The sequence below is a fragment of the Struthio camelus genome, chromosome 4 (assembly GCF_040807025.1).
Source record: "Struthio camelus isolate bStrCam1 chromosome 4, bStrCam1.hap1, whole genome shotgun sequence".
Classification (NCBI taxonomy): Eukaryota; Metazoa; Chordata; class Aves; order Struthioniformes; family Struthionidae; genus Struthio; species Struthio camelus.
This window is the reverse complement of record NC_090945.1, coordinates 72,543,239-72,563,419: the sequence shown is the minus strand read 5'-3', so window position 1 is coordinate 72,563,419 and position 20,181 is coordinate 72,543,239. Positions and strand designations below refer to the sequence as shown.

Genomic DNA, 20,181 nt, shown 5'->3' with positions numbered 1-20,181 from the left:
ATTTGTCATGATTTAGCCTATAGTTGATCAGTAGTAGAAATCAATTTCTCTTCTAAATTTTTAGTGAGCTGTATTCCAAGTCAGGATTGATAGTGAATAGAATAAAAATTCAGTTTTTAAACCTGAGATTAAAACTATTCTCAGAAATGGCCAAACTGTCAGGTTTGATTACCGAGTTCTCTAAGTTCAAAAACAAATTAATACGAAAGTACAAAAAGGAGATTCTTAACAGAGAGGTTCTGGAGGTTCTTAAGACACAGCTGGACAAAGTCCTAAGAAACCTGGTCCGATCTCACCGCTGACTGTCTGGGCAGGAGGCTGGACTAGGGACCTCCTGAGGTCCCTTCTAGCCTGAACGATTCTATGATTGTATTCACCATTGGCCAAAATTTTCACTCTTAAAAACTATATTGGTTCATTATGACTCGTCACTTGAGACACAAGATATTGTCCCCATTCCCAACAGGTGATATGAATAAATGATGGAACGGTTTGTTGTCAATGAACTATATCAGCCCATTTTCAATATGCTTTCTGCGCACAAAAAATAAACTTAAGTTTGTTACACAATAGTTTGCATAACAAGCATAAACTCAGCATGAGCAAATACTTGAAGTCTGTCTTATGATATTCATTTTGCTCTAGGCATTTCCAGCTAGCAGCGTTTACTCAGAAGGAAACCACAAAGAAAATCTATCTTCTATCCCCAGAAGATAAGTCGTTAAGAAACAGAAGTCACACTAGGTACACACAGGGAAGAGAACTAATACTCTAAGTTTGATGTGCCACTCATACTTTTTTTTAAGTTACTCTGTCCATATCAGAAGGCTCCTTGAAACCCATTTCTGTCAATACATACTATTAAAATGGGTAGGTGAATTTTATCAGTACAGACAACACCTATCACCTGTTTTCAAGTATGCTGACAAACTGTCTATGAGACAATTTCAAACAACAGTCATGCTACCATTGCAAGCTTAACAGTGACACAATTTATGTGCCATGTAAATATTACTTGCCTGGGTGATTTATACACTAGATATCTGGGGTTGGAACACAATTTTAGGTCTCAAGAAACTGTATTATGTGGAGGTCCCAGGAGAACTACTAGCCTTTGGAAGACTTGGTTGGGTTTCCTTTTCATTTTCTACAATCATTTCCAATATTAAAGGGACAGATTTTTAAAGACTGATTTGTTATGAACACATCAAAAAGTACAGTTGCGCTTTTATACAGCCTCTGAGTGAGAAAGTGCTTAAAAATATTTTTCGTAGGATACCATTCACAAAAGGAATAATGGATAGTTTCTATTACTGAACATCAAAACTAACACATGGCAGAAGCAAGAGTTCGTTTTATTAATCATGAATATAAGCCAGCTCCTGATGCTGCCCTGAATAATCTACAGTGGCTGAATCATCAAACAGGAAGTGAGAAAGAAATATGTGGTTTTTAAGGGAATTGAGCTGAAAATGGGTCTCGACCCAGCCAGCTACTAAATGCTATCACTGAGATGCCAACTCCTGAGTGTTTCTGCTGAGTCTTCACCACAGTGGAAAATCAGATAATTTTTTAAATTTGGATTTAAGTACTTACTTACAAGAATCTATCTTTTAAAATGTTGGCCAGCTAATGTGGTGGCTAGTGTAGCAATTTCATTTACATGACAGACCACACCACTTGTTTCTTAACTTAATTTGTTTACACAAACTTTTTTTAAAAACAATGAGCTTATAAAATCTTTAGGAGTGTGGAATAATTTGATATGCACAAAGAAAATGCTATTATTTTTATCTCTACATATTGAAACTATGAATAATTTAATAAAGAAAGGAATACAGAAAGGAACTGAACAACAGATATTGGGTGCTTTAGGTTCAGATCTTTCATAGGCAGATGAATGCACCTTACTAGCCTGATGAACATAAGCTACCTTTAATCCAAATGCCAGAAGTAAGTGTTTGCATAAGTCTTTCCATGATCAAGGACACAGTTTATCTATTTAAAGAATATATTCAATAAGATTTTCATCAGTTCACACAAATTTTGAATCTTTCTATATGGTTAGTTCACCTTTGGCTGGCTCATAGAATTTGAGATTCAAATCCAATTACAATGCATTTATAGTATATGCATAAAGGCAGAATGCAAGAGCGATAGAGTTGTAATTATTTAATTATTTCAGAGAAAATATTTTAATCTCTTTAAGTTTATAAAAGCACTGTTATAACTTCAGGCATTCTCTGCAAAATGGACAAGTTACTTTTGCTGTTACGTGCTCAGTCCAATGAAAACGGTCACACCCTGTGGCTGTGTTTTGAAGAGCAATTCCCTAAGCTCCTGCTCCCAAGGTATCAGGCAGTAGCTCACTTAGGGATCACTATAACCTTCTGACACGCACGTTCCATGTGGAAAAGTGAGATGCCTAAGTCACAGGAGAGGGCAAAAGGCTGAAGTGCTTACCTACTCCAAACCTCCACTGACGGACATTCTGGGCAAATAAAAATGTGCAGATTCGGCTTCCAAAGCGTTAGGATGCAGTTCTAGTGCATGGAGGAGCACTGAACTGCTTTGAAAGGATGGGTCACGCTGTCCTCATGATGCATGTTTCATGCATCTCTGGCCTACTGGCTTGGTTACCTTACCAAAGCTGTCTTGGTCTCTTCAGAGCTCATTGCTCAGGAAAATCTCATACCTTCATTTTTAAGTGAAGGCAATGGGAAAGGATATTGTCGAGCATCATGCAACACAGGTGTTTAGCTTATCATAAGATCAAGCTCTGTGTTAAACACATCTGAAATACCTTCAAATCTTTTGTAATTTCTGTGTGTCCTAACACCCCATGAAATAATGATTCTGCAATTTTATTATTCTAATAAAAATAATTTAAAAAGTGCACATTGTTGACACCTGTATCTGACACTTAGTAATCACAAAGTATCAAATGCACTTGTGAATACAATATAATATTGGCTGTCATTTCAATTTCTGTTGGACTCTGCACAAACGAATTACTCAAATATGCAGTGACAAGAACTAGAATAGCAGACATTTTAAATTTGTTGCAATTTGTCAAAAATTTCAATGTCATCCATGCAATTTAATGTATGAGTCAAATCAGTATTTTATTCTATTACATTTATCTACAGATGGATTGGGGGAGAAAATCTAGGCATTCAATCTAATCAATTGGTAACATTTAGAGAACGAACTAGTCGCTGATTTTTTGAATAACTCTAGATTAACACATTAGTTTCCCCAAAGTTTGGGATAAGTTTTGTAGAAGACTACCGACGATCAAAAAGTGGCTGCTGCCTCCCAACCAATCAGATTAGCATTTAGAAACATAGAAGGGATTATTTGTTCATTCTGCAAAGGCATTTTAAAGATCTTTTGCTGTTTTAAAATTACAAAAAATGAGCTAAGCAGAGTCTATTGCCTTTCTGTAAAGAAACAGGTGACTCATAAGCTTACTTTAGAGAATAAGGCTGACTGAAACAGGAAAAAGTGATCTTGTGAAAAAGCTCAAAAAAGTCAAAACCTGAGTAACACTGCTTTCATCTTTAGGTGCAAACTCCAAGCTTTTTTCCTTGTTATTTTTTTTTAAAGAAGAGAAAACCAAAACCCCTGCAATGTTGGAAATATAATTTCCCTTCATTAAAACTAATCTGATAATCTTGTCATCATGCAATGGGAAATTTTGACGTTGAAAAATGAAAAATTTCCCAAGGCAATACCAAACTTCATACAGATGCATTCTGAAACCCTCAGAAAGCTTTAATATTCGTGTGAAAAAACAGAGAATGTAGTTTGCTATTTTGTTTGAGGAAGTTACTTAGGGCCTTTTTAAACAGTTCCCAACAGGTGACCTATCAGGTGGGGCTAGCAGGACAGGGAGGATACATACAAGACATGCTTGTAAAGATAAAAATTAAAGGTTACATTAAAGAGAGAGCCCTGAGCTGCATAAATTCAGATCTGACTGGCAGTCAGAGCTCAGTAACCCCTTGGTTTTGTCCAGGAGCTAGAGAATGAGACTGCAGTTCTGGAGAAATGTTATTATTTCTTAAATGTCTCTGGAAAATAGATAAAGAAAAATAAATAATTAATGAAAAAATATCCTGATTACATATAGCAGAGTAGCTGAGCTTCACCAGCTATGGCTGCAGCTACACCCAGTTTGGGAACTCTTCTTGGGCACCATTAGTGGCAATCCCCACCTGTAGCTGTCAGCTGGCGCGTATGCGCAGGAGGAGACTTGCCCCTGGGCTTCCCCTGCCTCCTGCCGCAGCCACAGAGGTGGGCTCGGACCGCCAGCGCCCGGCCGCCCGGGCCCGGAGGCAGGCAGCCCGCGACGCCGCGTGGGAAGTCAGTCACTGTCTTCTCTGCAAAACAGCTCTTACAGCAGACAGAAGCACCCAGGCGCTGGACGAGCTTTTGGCTGTCTCCTCGGCCATACTGATACTGATGATTAAGGTCAGGCTTTCAAAAACACAGCATATTTGTCTAATTCTTTCCCTGCTGAAATCAGTAGGTGTTCTCGTGGCCTCAGGGGGAAAAGAGTTATGTCAGCCCTACCTGCTTTTGGAAATCTCATCTCAAATGCCTAAGCTGGCAAGACCTTACTATGAGCTATAAAAATGGTGGAAAACACTCACTGATTTCACTAAGCGTTAAGACTGGCTCCTAACACTTATCGCTCTGAGCAATCTAATTGAAGTTGCTGTTAGTGGTAGCAGAGTTTGGGAGGATGACAGCCTTTATATTCCTGCTAACTTTTGAAGGTGATCCAAGTAATCAAACTGACTAGAGACTTTTTTCTTATAGCAGAAATTTTAGATCAAGTGTTAAAATTAGATCAAGACTAGGTCAAACTTTATTGTGCTTTCCAGTTCATCCATAAATTACCTCCTAAAGATAATTTTAAACACTACTACTTGGTGAAAGCAGTTCTATGTGTTGACTGAAAATTACTGTCTAAACGTTTACAGTGTGAAGTTTTTAGCATCACACAATTTTCAATTATAAAAAGGCACAAAGAGCAGTAACCCTTTCCCTCCCCTTACATAAAATCTCATTAATCAGAAATGATTTGAACTATAATGTTCCAAAATCTCTCATGTGGATGTGAGAACCTGTAAGTTGTCTTGAGGGCTCATTCTCCTCCACCCCCATCCCCTATGCCAATATTTTCCTCTGTGCGTTTTAAACAACTAATTATGAATTTTTACTTTGTCCTTTAACTGTGAGCTTCACTCTTAAGATGTTCTCAGGACATAAAGAAGTAATCTGCTAAAAGCAAAGCTTATGTGAGCTTAAGAAAGCTGGGACAAGATCAAATTCATCCAGGCAGCAAGTGGGCCACAGCTAGAAGAAATCAGCTAAAGGAGAGACCAGGCTAAAGCTTGACTGAAGCGACAGAAGAAAGAGAGGCATGAAGAAAAGCTCAGACAGAGGGAGGAGGAGGAGACCCTTTCTTCCCCAATGAAGCAAATAAGGATTCTCAAAGCATAAGGCAAACCAGAAAACTGGTAGCCTGAAGGCCTAAGAAAAAGCCAACGACAATCATCATCACCGACTGCGATCCCTGGACATAACCTTCAGACTGCATTGCTAAAGTGCTCCTGTGGGGAATTTGCCATTTACATTTGTCTACGGTTACAATCTTCTTTCCTTTATGTGACAATTTTTCTCTAACTGAGCCATTCGGGCAACGAGAGCTATGCACAAATGAAATGCATCAAAAACACGGTGGGAATTTCATCCACTTCACTGAAAAGACATTTTATTATGACTTGAAAATTACTATTCAAATATCATAAGCTATACTGCTGTACTGTATCATCCTATATCAAATATCAAACCTGCCGAGTACCTGAATGAAAGGGAAAAGTAGTCCGACTGCGAAGTTGGAGAGCCAGTTGACTGTCCCAGCTATCATGAATGCGGCCGGCCTTTGAGACTGCTGAAAAAACTCTCCAGTCAGGACAAAAGGAATCCCACCTGCAAGAGCGTCCAAAAAGATGATGGCTTTAATAAACTTCCTCTGTTAAAAGCCATTTCAACTACAGAGATGATCATGCTGAGGATTCATAAGCTCCTGCTCTGTATGACAGCTCTCAGCGTTGAGGACTGTTCTACACCTCTCTTCCCAGTTGTACACAGGGCGATTTGAACCAGTAAAATGTGCTTTGTCAAACCCATATTTTAGAGAAGTGTTACATTTTGCTGTTTCACACCAATGTGACTCCTATGTTGCATCTTTTCAGTGGTAGTAAACAGGTAGCAGAACAGGGAACTCACATAGCTTCCACGTTACCACATAATGAGCTAGTTATTAAAAATAAGAATTACTATTTCTGTTAAAATGCTTGAAATTCTGAAAACTGAGAAATATTCCATAATAATTTTAAACATTAACTATCAGACAGATGGCTCCAAAGGCATTAAACAGTATTTTGGGATAATTATTCCCCCATTTAATTTAGTAATAAAAAGGCAAAACATTTGCTTCTCTAACAAGCATATTTTTTTGTTGTTCCTTATTTATAGATTCCCTTACTGCTTATATTGTTGACACTTCTGAGAAGGTCCATTTCTCCCAATGGCCAAAGACTGTGACCTCCACAGTAACAAACTGAGCTGAACACTGCAATCGTCACTTGTTTCCTTCCACTCAGGCAGCAAACTATTTTGTACAGCACTGCCATATTGCTGGCCAGACAATAACCCTTGGGGAATGGCTGTCTAGTAGCTGAAAGTCTCGATTTGTGAGCTGTCTTTCTTCATGTCAATGCAGTATTTCAATACAAATAGTTCTATTTTATTTTGATAGAATAAAACATTGATTGCATTTGATGGCCTACATATTTTAGTTAATGTTACACATCAGATGTGCATCTACTTGCATAATTATTTCACCACAGTTTGGAAAACTGTAGATCTAATGACATCAATCAAATTTTCAGTATTCTGGTGCCACCGATTTCTACTTCTAGTAGCTCGTGTCTGCCAGCATTATCAGTATCGCTCTCTCTCACTTAACCTTGCATGCAACATCCATGCATGCATGCACCAAGTCTTTTTTCTATTTTAAGCATTTAAACAAGCTAGCGTGAGCAACCAGGAACATATGAATAGATATATCTTCCTCTCAAAACCCTCTATAACAATCCTCAATTGATGCCACAATATACGTCAGTTAAGGTAGAAACAACACTAAACACTTGTGCATCCGTTGGGTCTTCTCCTTCCATGTTTTGCTTGATCTGCATGCTTATCTTTTGTACTACCCTTTGAATGGGGACTGCATATTCACTTGTACTATTGGATGGTTGTGAACACTTAACAACAGGATAGCGACATATCATTACATAGCCACTTGCGCTCGGTGACACTACACTTAAAACACGTGTACCAGCACCTGTTCTATGATCACTGAGATAACACCCTGCAAACACGTAACAGGACATGCACATGAGACACAGCATCAGATATGCCTCTGTCTCTGATCTTGCATATGCAGAGACCATGAATGTGCGTGCAAAAGACAGGGACTGTGACGCAGCAGGAAGCTAGGTTATATATTAGTAAGTGTCACTCTGCATCGCCAGCTAACATGACCTCTTGTGAGAGAGATCTACAATGGTAGCGAAGGCTTCAGCTGAACTTTCTGGCACAAAGACTCCCAGTATAAATTATACAGGATGCTATATAAAGCAAATAAATGTACTTTAGCAAATAAATGTAGTTTCTACTCTTTTATACATAGGAAACAGAGATATGAAGAGTTTAAGCCACCTAAGTCCCAGTTCCATGTTCTTCTACAAAGCCACACATGCTCTTTGAATTCTGTGACCGAAAAAGTACTCATCTGTATGCGCAAATTGACCTCTCTCAACAGCACTTTGAACATGTATAATTAAGAGCTCAACAGGCATAACTGTTATTGAAATTCAAGCAACATGCAGTTTCATCAATCCTTGGTGGCTTCCCAAGCTGATTTTTTCATACACTTGGGATTTGGGTTCATATCCTAAGATCTGGCAGGCAAAACAACAATCACATCTGTTCTGTCAGTATCTGTTTTAGGTCTCAAGTGCCATGTGAGAGCACTTGGCCCTTGCAGAGAGGAACTGAAGGACTGGAAACATGGAAACCATGCAAGATGATTTATTTACGATCATTTATTCTGTCATGCCTTTGCTGTAGGATGATCTACAGAGGTGTTGCTGTTCTTGTCAGTATAGTAAAAAATGTTATTCCAGTCCCATTTGGGAAAATACATATTGTACAAGAGAGAAAAGCCAGAGGCAAAAAAAAAAAAGTGTAGAAGAACAGAAACATATCAGAAAGCATAAGTGTTATAGAAATAAAAATGCAAGGGCACTTCTTTGAGAAAGGTTCCTCGAAATTCTAATGTAATTTCTGGATATACATTAATCATCGCTAAAACTTGATATCAGTCACACTTACCACAAAAGCTCTTCAATCTAATTGGAAAAACAATCAATTAAATTAGGAATGACAAAAATAGCATTTTGCAAAGTCCAAAAAAAAAAAAAAAAAGGAGCAGCTCCCCTAGCCTCTTTCAAATGTTTCGCAGGGGAATGGGAAAGGTGGCACAGACAGACCTCCAGACTTTCAGGCGGCATAAACAAGTATTTCCATAAAATTACAAAACAGAGAAAGTAAGTGCCTGTAGAGGGATGATGTAAGAGAAATTAAATGGAAGAACCAAGGAGCCTAAGAAGCAATGGGTGAGTTAGCTGAAAGAGAGGTCTAGGCCAAAAACAAACAAATGGGAAGCTGAACAAGTGCAGGTTAGACATTGCTGTATGCCTGCAGGAGCAGAGACTTGACCTCACTAGCACGCAGTGCAGAAGGTGCAAAGACCACCACAATCCTATAAATAACACCAGCAAACTCCACAGTCAAGCACAGTGAAACTAGAACTAAAGCAAGCTGAAAGAAAAACTTATTAAAGCCTTATGACACAGAGAGTGAAGGATACTGAGAGCAGCTAAATTGAGCAGCAGTCCATTCCCAAGCATTTCAAGATGACAGAGGTGTGCTCTGCAGCCCATTTTCTCCTGTTTCTTATTTTTTTTTTTTTTTTTTTTTTTTGAGAAAGAAACCTGGGTGCCTGGGACCGAAGGAAGCTGCAGTCTGCTTTGGCTAGGTTGGTTTGGACTAGGGGACCCAGGACTGCAAAGGTGCTGCTACTCCTTCTGCGGGCTTGGTCCTCCCTCACTGTCTCCTCATGAAATGCGAGGATTTTCTATCCTACTTTTTGAGCAATTGAGTCATCACAACAAAATGGCATCTCATCAACTACAGTCTTATTCCAAGGTCCCCCACTAGGAGAGGTGGGTCCATTCTGGCCCATGTTCAAATAGGGATGCTTGGAAATAACAGCCAAAAGCAATCTGGCCAATCCACTATTATTAAGGAAACAGTTTTCAGACATTTTGTCAAGAGTTTTGCGGCTTTAATATGCATTTGAATGTGGGTAAATCCCTCCCTCTCTCATGGGGGATGAACCTAGCATTAGCAGTCCTCATGGAAGGCTATCCACACATTTTCCAGTGAAACAGCTTTACTTTAGCTCTGTTCATAAAAAAAAGAAAATGTATATTAGGAGTTTCTGTAGGAGTTTTTCAACAAGGTAGCTTCTGAACATGAATTTAAAGAGGTAATGCATTGACCACAATTATTACAGTGATTCATTTCTAATACTTTGTTCTTTTCAGCAATGCAGTGAACGTAGTAGGAGAAGGCACTCTTAACATACTGCAGCGCCATTAAAGAAAGGTTTTTATACCTGTTAGCATGCTACTTCTACTGGAAATTGCAAATCTCTTATTACAGGGCTTATATATTGGCAGTCTATTTAATGAAAATACATTAAGCCCACACGACGCAATTTGACATGCAACAATACTTATATATATCTCTGTTTTATTAATTTCCCTCCCTAATTAGTCCAGCCAAATTCAGAACCATTCTGGATGCTAGCCAGCATCCAGCATCTCAGCCCAATAGTCCTGTAAACATGAAATTGGAATGATAGAACGGAAATAATACACACACACACACACACACAATGTTGATATAGATTTTAAAATATATATTTAAATTTGCACAAATATCAACATATTTCCTCCAGAAAAACTATGTACACATATTTACTGTTTTGTTCAGTGAGTAGTTACAAATAAATACTCTGTAGCAGAAGTTCTGCATGTTAGCGTAAAATGAAGGGAAATATTGAGATCTCGTTCTGTTTTTATGCAGGACTTAACTTGGTGTTGAAGTCATGGGGATATGTATGATTTATGAGATGAGACTGTTAGGGAAAATAAATGTCTAATATCGCATCTGTACAATGCCTCTAAAGGTGATAGAAACTTTTATCTCCTAAGAATCAGCAGAGAAGAGAAGGCGACTCTTTGAGCCACTTGCTAATCTTTCCACTACCACTGCACGTGCCAAGGCTAAAACGCCGGGGACTTGCGAGAGGCAGGCAGCTCCTGCTTCCCACCCCGCGGCACAAAAGGCAGTCTGCCCGCACGGCTCGGTGCGGCCACGCGACCTGCTGGCCTCGCACAAGACAGCGCTCCAAATCCTGCCTGCAGAGGAGGGAGGGAGGAAATCCTGAAAGCCCTGATCAGGGCAAGAGCTTCCCAACCCCACGCTTTGAGAGAACGTGTCTTCAAACTGAGATGTTTTGACAGAACAAGCAAGTACTTTGCAACAGTGCTTTGTTTTGCTGAAAAATATCTGTGTAGCTCGAGACAAGATTAAGCAAAGCAGCATTTGACTGCAAGGCAAGGTTTGTAGAGAAAAGTGATGCATCCTAATAGGGCTGGGAAATAAAGCACTATCTCAATGAAAGGCTTCAGTATTTGCAATGCAAGCGGCACAAGGCCACTGCAGAAGACCTCCTGCTGTGGGAGAGCGGCAATGGCAGTGGAACAAAGTGCCTGCAAGAAAACAGCTGATAAAACCACTCAATATTCTTCAAAGAGAGAGCAAAAGGCTGTTGGTTAGCTCCCAGTCCTTAATCCACAGCTTAACCCACATAGTGAAGACACGGTGAAAGTAAAACAATCAAAAAAAAAAAAGAAAGGATACCGTAGGAGTCCTTGTAGTGCAGGAACTAGACTAGATAAACCAGTGAGTTTCTTCCGCCTGTATGGGCCTATAGATAGAATAGGAATTTTGCAAAATATTTAACTCAGTCTTTAAAGAGATATTGTGTAACCTGCTGGATTATTTTCAATGGTACATTCTATTTGATAGAATAGCACCCAACCAAATAACAGTGTAACATGTCCCACCGTGCCGGTTGCATTGCCTAGCTGATCTGGTTGCCAGAACTGGGAGCAGAACGCGTGATGTGGGTGTACTGAGCCATAGCTTCATGCTACAGACTTTGTGTTATCTGTCCCCAGCTCTTCTCCATGGGAGAACTGTTGATCTCATCTATCACAGAATTAACCAAAGCAGGCACTTAGCTTGTACAAAACACTATAGTTGTTTAACCACATTAATTTGTATCAGCTGAAGAGCTGATTTCCTCTGCTTTTATAAAAGGTCATTTGAATAAAGGACATTTAAAGCTAAGTCAGTCTGTGCCAAACCAGAAGTGCAAACCATAAAAATAGGTTAGAAAACATAAACAAATACAGATAAATCAGGAAAAAACCAATATTATTATATTAGTAGCTTTTACTTATTAACTGTCTGTTTTTTAATATGAGTTTGTGTAACAAAGGCTTCTGTATTTAATGAATGCCCTTTGGTTTAGCACCTGTAAAACCTGTTACTGTAACAACATATAGGAAAGTTATGGGGTTATTCATAATTCTTTTGGTACAAAGTAAGCCACCTCACTTCAGAGTAAATAAATAAACTAAGAAATAGTGCAGAGCAAAAGTATATCTTGATATACTCTGCAGTAACTTCACTAGTTAAAATATTATTCTTAATTCTCAGATAGTTTACTCTAAAATGGTTTAAGTATAACAGCAAGGCTATCAGCTGATGAGAAAACCGGGGAATATTCCTTTTATATCCACTTAGGCAACTATTTTTAAAGTAGATAGGCCACATAATTTTAAAATGCAAAAGACATAAGAATACCCCTATCTGAACCATCTGATCATTTCTTCTGCACTGAAGTTCTCCTCCTGTTGCATGACAAATAGTGCATTTTCCTATATTTTCAGTTCCACAAGACAGTGCTCTCAGGCAGACTTCTATGAGCAGTCATTTCCTGACTGAATCATTTCTCTCTGAAAATTTATTTAGTGAAGGTAAAATACGTAATAAAAGATTCCCAATAAGTTCAGTACTTTTAACACGTCATTCTTTATTGTTGATATACTTTAAAAAATAGCTTTTTTCTTGGAAGCCTGAATGTCTTCAATTTTTCATAGCTCTTCCTTTCCCTCTCCCCCAAATCCTGCACATCCTTTGAACTCAATCAGTTCTGACAGCATGATCTTTCTCACTACATCCAAGACATGAAACCCAAGAGGGGAACAAAAAGTTTTTCCTTCCAATCGGTACGTCATCTTACGCTTCACATTCACCTCTGAGCTTTGCTTGCTCTTCCAACACAAAGGGTCTATCCATAAATGTTTTACCTGCAAGCAAGTTATTATCACACCTTGTCTCAATTATCCCTATTCCCTTCTGCCTGATGTGCCTTATTATCCTAAGGAGTATTAAGTACTGCTTACTACTGCTGCTTAAGTAGTACTCCTTAAGGAGTTCAAATATACCTCCTTTAATCAGCTTTCTTGTCAGTCACTTCATTTTATCATCTCTTTGTAGCTCAGACCACTAACTCCATCTTTGCTAGAGCATCAAAATCTAACTTCTTGATCTTGCAGTAAGCATCTCTCACAAGTCTGCCATTCTATCCTCCTCTCTTAACCACATTGCTTCCAACAACTGTTCAGTTTTAAGTTCCCAAATTAAGTCTTTAAGTCTTAATTTAAGTCTCAAGGGTCACATAAACCCAAAGATAAACTGTATTTAAAACTGATGCTCAGTAACATGTTTTGAAATATCATTCACCAGTTAGACAAGGATCTGGGGAAAATCAAAGCAAAGCACTCTGTATATAATGCAGCCTATACACAGACAAGACCGAGCAGATAACAAAAAGAAGTGTTCTGTCATGCCGGGGTCAAATACAACTTCCAAAGTAAATCAACTCAAGCATTTCCCTCATGTTTCAGTTTGTTTCATTAAGAACTTACCAATATCAAGTTTACCTGAATAAAGTAAACAGTAGTCATTCTTCGCTGCAGCATCTCCAAAAATAAATATTTTTGCACCACTGTGAGGAGTACATTAAAATATATCAACGTTTCTTCATCAATAAGGAGATGCTAGGTGGTTTTTACTCACCCAGATCAACCTAATTCTCAGCATCTGAGCTCAGAAGATCTTTCCATAGGGATCTGGAATTTTTTTTTCTTTTTTTGTCTTTTGTAGGTTTATATTTTATGATTATCTTATGATATCTCTTATCTATTATTTGCCATTAATTGGACCTTGGGCATTTGTAAGAAATTGATCTTCCTCTTCTCTTCCGGTAGTACACATTTCTAGGCTTTTTAAAGGCTGACATATTTGGCCTAATTTAAATTTCTGAAGGAAATGTAATGGCTTGTAATGTACACAAAAGCAGACCACGTGGTCTAATAGTGGTTGTCTTCTTTTTCATTCCTATTAAACAGTGACTATTTGTAGAGGTAATTTTTTTTTTTTTTAATTGTAATAGCAACTAAAAGCCTAGGCAAGGGCCACTGTGCCACATGGTGAACCAATCCAACCCGTCACTTTTGGGTTTTTTTTGGTAAAACTTAAGTCTAGTGGAGGGTTTTGAGGGGGGGGGGGAGGGCAGAGAGTATTTTTTTGTGTGTGTGTTTTTCTGTAATATAGTAGACCAGCCTAGAATTAGGCATAGTAGTCTTCAGCAAATCATCATAAAACACCTGAAGTGAACATCAATATTACATTTCTACTGTGGCACTAGTAACTAGAGAGGTGTACTTCTTTTTTGCCCTACCATTATAGTTTGGTATAATTACTAAGGAACAAATTACAACTCAAAAATACACTCATTTTTAGCTACATGTAAATAGTCTATTATTCATCTCTTTATATTTTCAAGACTCTCTTTACCAGATCAGAACCGTAATTAAAGCCTGAATTTCCATTGTTCTGTTTGAATGGAAGTAGTTCCATCCAGATAAGAATAATTAGAAGAAAATAGTTTCTTTATTGAACTATGACTAGGAGTCTTTATGGTATAATTCATTTTTCCCAATGATTCTCAGTATCATTAAAATAATAATCAGACACTGATTAAAATAACTTATATTAACTTATTAAAAGTAATGATCTTTAAAAAGAGCATTTTTACATTACTAAGAGTACAGAAATGTCCCTTACATGTTCATCCATGTTCATACAGATGGCAGTACTATGGAAATACCTGAATTAAAGATTCACAGGTGAGAACAGTCCTAGGATAAGTGAAAATGTTCCTACAGTCACATCAATATGACAGGATTAAAGAAAAAAGAAATCTAGCTAACTTAGGCTTCTACAATAATGTACTTAAGGAAATATAAAGTCATCAGGCATGATTTCCTTGTCATGAATTTAGGATGACAGCCTATTAGCACAAAATGCTTCTGGTTGTGATCTCCATGCAAGCTAAAACAGTCTTGAAAACTCAGTGTGACATGTCGGGCTTTCCTCAAGAAATATTTTAACAAACAAATTAATCATTGTAGCAGTGCACAATTATGTCATTGTATAGCTGCATTCATCCTGAAGGATCCCAAGAGTAAAAATAGTGGGCCAAGTTTTCAGAGAAGTTGGGATAGATGAGTCTCTCTCCCTGTCCTTTCTCCCCTGTTTAATATGGGTAACAGACTACGTCTTCATTGTTGATGATTTTTGGAAACTGTTGAAGTATTCAGGGCACAGAGCCTCAAACTCTAGTGATTAAAGAATACGGCTGCTGCCCCAGCATGACAGTTAGTTTATGGAGAGTAGTGGAGATGCAGCTGCAGTGCCCAATAAGCAGAATAGGTACAGCAAATAGCATCTATTTGCCACCAAACAGAGGGGAAAAAAAGCAGAGAGCCTGATGGTGCCCTTTCACTAGAAGTTCTAACTCAAAAAAAGAGAGCAACAGTCTTGCTGCAATGAAAGATTTAAACATTCTTTCTGATGAAGTGGAAGTCATTCAGAAAAAAGATGGTCTAAAAAGTCAAAAAGATTTGGACAGAATTTAAAAGATTGAACAAAACCTTTACCATTGTCAACCAAGACCTCATATTGTTAAACTGTGCATAATATTCCTAGAATGGATTGCTAATCTATCAATTTTGTCTTGCAGGTTAATTGTATCCTTCGTGTCCTTAGGAAACGGAGTTTGAGCCCTATATTCACACAAACGTTAATGTTAAGATGGCTGTAACATAAGCCAAATCGATTGCTGGCTCCTAAACAACATGCTCCAAATTCAGCCTCCATCTCAAAAACTCCCTGAACTGAAGTTGCATGAGATGTACTTTGGGGAAAATATGACCTGTTCTTACATGTTTCTCTTCAAACTTCCGCTACTGGCATTACAAGACAGTAATCCAGGCAGAGCCATGGTCCAACCCTACACAGCAGGCCTTACGACCCCAGAAGTTTTACTGCATTCACATATTAAGGATATGACCGATTCTTTCGACTGAGTAGAACACCACCAGTAGCACAGATGAACTAAAAGCTTCCTCTTGTTAAAATCTCCCTGGAAAGACATAATTTACAGGTAAAACCAAGGTTGGTGGCTGGCTGGGATTATATAGACGAGTAATGCAATATGATTTAATACTACCACACTTTGAGGAGTATTTAGCAGACAGTTTGGCGACTGTGTAGGGAACATCTACCAGTCACCAAAGGCAGTACAGCTGTTCTCAATAAAACTGAACGTTCCAAAAAAGTGGAGTTTCCAGAGGAGAACAGATAACATCTGGAGATTCCGAAGAACCAATCGCTTGCTCTGTCAAACACATACTATCATACTACTCTTGCTCATGCATTTGTACTTCTGACCTATTTTTTCCCTCAAAGGACTCCTACTGTTAATTTAGCCATCCACGTAGTAGGCTGGCTCCCAAGAAACATTATCTAGTCCCTAAAGCAATTTATCATTGTAACATAAACATGAAACATTAGCATGCAAATGCTGTCCAGCTAGATTAGCCAAAAAGAGATGAGATGAACTTCAAACTTTTCTTTGGAGTGTGGTGTGCCTGGGCAAAAGGGGAATAAATTTTTATTGTTCCACAATTATTGCTTCTACATCTGTTGTTCTACATATTTATTAGTTTGCATTTTTGTAAGTATAAATATTTTGTACTAATTCACAGAAGAAACAGCCTGTTTGATAATACGTATATAGTCCTTGTAAGTTACGCATTTCAAAACGCTCAAAATAGCTTTTTTTTTAGGATTTCTATATCTAGTCCCAATTAATCTGATTAATGTAGCCAAAACATTTAAACAACATTTGAATAGTTTTTTGTGGTTACATGAAGCTCTAAAACACATAGATGCATTTTTTCCAGCAGTAAATTTCTTAATTTTTGGAGTTGTGAACCATTACCAACTAACTAACTATCAGTCTGGAAAACATGATAGTTCAGGTAAAAGCAGTGCTCTAAAGTGTCAGAGCACTCACATTTTGAAAGCTTCAATTAAGATAATTTATAAAATCTATTGTTAAAGACAGGAGGTTCATAAATTTCCCTGCTAATAAGATCTCTGTGTTATCTCCAGTAATTCCTTTATTTAATGGGTACTATTACCTTTAAAATACCAGAGGCTCCCTTTTCTTCGGAATTTCCATTATTTGTAAAGAATTGAAATCATTTCTGTAGCAGAACTGTTAAAAGCTGCACGTTTACTCTGTACTGGTATTTAGAGACAGAAGTATTCAAACAAAACAAAAAATACATTAATACCATAACACCTGTGCTGACTGATACTGTATTTAATATAATCAAGGGACTTGTTATCTAGATCCCTTTAAGTCTGATGAAGATTCACCCATACTGAAAGCAATTTATTTCTTAACAGCCCCAAAACTCAGTTTGTTCAGTGAAAGGCAACCAAGAGAGAAATTCTCATGTGAAGCTGCTCTTAAATTTCCTTTTTATATACCCTTGATTTAGTAGAAGTAGTTGAAAATATTTCTGCCCCCAAGTGTAGGCTGCAGCTTTTTCCATTGCTGGAGATAAATGGAGAAAGAATGGTAAATTAGATCCCCTGCTGCTGTGGTTCACAGCCTGCTCTGTAACATAAATTAAATGTTAAAAAAGAAACGTAAGTGGCACTCTGCATTAACATGGCAGGCTGTGATTGCTGGTAGCTGGGAGGCTGCAACGCCAGCCCAAATGCTGCTTGTGCTGTATGGATGATGCTCAGCAGAAATGGCGTCACACAACGATCTCCAAGAAAATCTGTACTGAAACAAATTTATGGTACACATTGCATAGAAATTATATATCTTCAGGATATTATGAGCTCTCCCAGAACGGACTTATAACGCACGCGCTTGGAATATTTTATACCTAACCGCTTTTAGGATAGCATGTTTTACATCTATTGTTGCACCCACAAAAGCCTTGCAACTATTAACAGACCCAACTTTTTCTTTTCTTTTCTTTTTTTTTTTTTTTAATATCAGGGAAAACTAAAGGTTATTTCTGCACAAATACCCTTCTCATCTGATGCAGGAGCTATTTGACATTGTGAAAGGCTGCTGACCTGCTGGAAAGATTTAAAAGCCTTCCGGTTTGCAGGATAAAAGACACTATTTGAAAATTAAGGTAAACTTTCAATCTATCACTCTAACTAAATACTCAACAACATGGGCTTGTTTGCTTCTTTATAAGCTGATACACTTTTCTGGTAAAAAGAGTTTTTTTCCACACTGTTAAGCACCTTTCAAGCACTTTCTCCAAGTTCAGTGAAAGACTGCTTCTGCGGGGGACGAGGAACATGACAAATTCTGACCTCCCACTCTAAGGGGAGAAGTTAAAACAGCACCAATAGAGCTTCTGTAAACGCCTGCTTCAAACAATAGTACTGATACTGCCCTTTCCTGCAGTCCTTGTGTGCCTACATGTGCACTTCATACCTTTGCCTGCGTTTCCGATCCAAGCAAAGATTTTTTCTTCCCTGATGGCATTTCAGACCGAACAAACCTCATGGCTTTAAAAGTGACCCTTATCTCACAGCTGCTCTGCTGTCAATACTGCTGTACATTGGCATTCAGAATAAGAGCACAGACTGATTTAAACTTTAAATACCAAAATGTCTTTGATGCACCTCAGGGTACAGCAGTGATTTCCCCTGAGTTTTCTGCTGATTACTTCATGACGCCAATTTAACACATGCTGAATAGGCCATTACCATGTTTCTATTGTGTCTATATTCAGCTGTGCTAGGGAAGACTTCAGCAACCTATAAACCATGACAAGTATTATAAACTCAGTTACAAGACAGAACTCTCAGAAAAGAGAAAAAGAGACAAAACATAAGTAAAACAAATGGTCTAGTCTGTTAGCGTTTCTTAGCTGTGTCTGCAAACATATTCAGTATTAAAAGCAGTGGTTGGAAAATAAAGAACTTAGTACCAGAAAATTACTGTTTTCTTCAAAGTCCATCACAAGAGAAATTTTATCAGTTTTGCATTTCAGTGATGACAGCATGACTGGGAATATACTGGTAAATCTGATTTTGCCGTTCTTAAGCATATTGAACAGCAACTTGTTTTATAAGTATGAAGTGAATCAAAAATCACAGATTCACATTTGATCCCACTCACACTAAATTTGAACTTACCTAAACTCCACTATGAGCAGGACTTTTGGAGAAAAAGTGCTACTCATCCACAGGAATACTTTCAGGATTTAGGACCAGAATAACTACTTCTATGATAGTACAGAACATGAAGCAGTAAAGTCAGAAACCGTGCAACTACTATGTAAGGAATATGAGCCAGAGACTCATACTTTCTTCTCCACTAATCTAAAAGAGCAGCTCTTGATGTAAGTTAAGTCAGGGACTAAATCCTTTGTGCAATGACCAGCTAGAAAACCCTCTCTAAGAACGTGTTTATCTTCTCAGACACTTGGGGGGTTTTGCTTTTTTTCCTTTGAAAAAATGGAAATAAAGACTTCATGCACAGGACCTAGCATTTCTCTTGGACATACAGGAACGTAAGACTGGATTGGATCATCTGGGTCAAGTCCAGTCCTCCACAGTTTCAGGCAGTAGTCCATATAGTCGTTTTATAAATTTACTAAGTTCAATTGTTTAGTTTTTCCTTTACTGTTTCCATAGAGAAGCTGGTTCCAAACCCAGCTCCTCCAGTGATTAGGAGTTTTCTTCTAATTTCTATCCTGCATTTATTCCTGGCTACCTAGTACCTAGGTTTGGGGGGCTTTTTGTTATTTTTTTGCAGCAACATTTGCCTTCAGCTTATATAGAGTGTTATTCTCCCTTTGCCCTTGTATTCAGAAACAAGAGAAATCATATTTTCAGCTCTTTCTTTGCTATACACTATAAAGTTCTCCTATATCTTTTCATATAAAAATCTTTCTATTTTCCTGACCTTCACAGAAGCGTTTCTTTGCAGCCTTCCTATCCAAACTGCTATATGGGCAATTTTGTGCTCTAACATTCAGCTCTAACTCTTCATCCTAGAAATGTTGACATGACACATGACAACACAATGACTATTTTTCATGTTATAATATGGTGAATTTTCATATGACAGTATGATCTGTTAGGTCTATAAGATAATACATAAAAGAAAGTGCACACACAATGTTAAAACAAAATAGCCTTTCAAAGGACTTAAAATAGATAAAATATAAACAGTTATAGAGAGGTTTTTCACATGTCACAGATATCATCCTCATTTTCTGCCATAGCTAGCCGGCATTTTCAGACACCCTTAAACTCTTACCCTGTTCCTTAGTTTCTCAGCCTCTTTTTCTCTTCAATTACCTTCAGTTATACATCTCCTGCTACTAGAAATGAACAAACCGTGAAAGGTGAAGTGAGATCTCAGCCAAATCA

General features: G+C 38.0%; 1 protein-coding gene across 13 annotated transcripts in view; it reads right to left on the bottom strand.

The window, feature by feature from the left end:
* Window positions 1-20,181, bottom strand: part of SLC2A9 (solute carrier family 2 member 9) — a 146,651-nt gene that overhangs the window by 16,486 nt on the left and 109,984 nt on the right. For 12 of the 13 annotated variants that reach the window (XM_068943379.1, XM_068943380.1, XM_009686255.2 and 9 more), the window contains one exon: window positions 5,876-6,003. The exons of the other annotated variant lie outside the window; for it this stretch is intronic. In XM_068943379.1, the coding sequence (XP_068799480.1) occupies window positions 5,876-6,003 (128 nt within the window). The remainder of the gene's footprint in view (window positions 1-5,875; window positions 6,004-20,181) is intronic. 13 annotated transcript variants of the gene reach the window in all.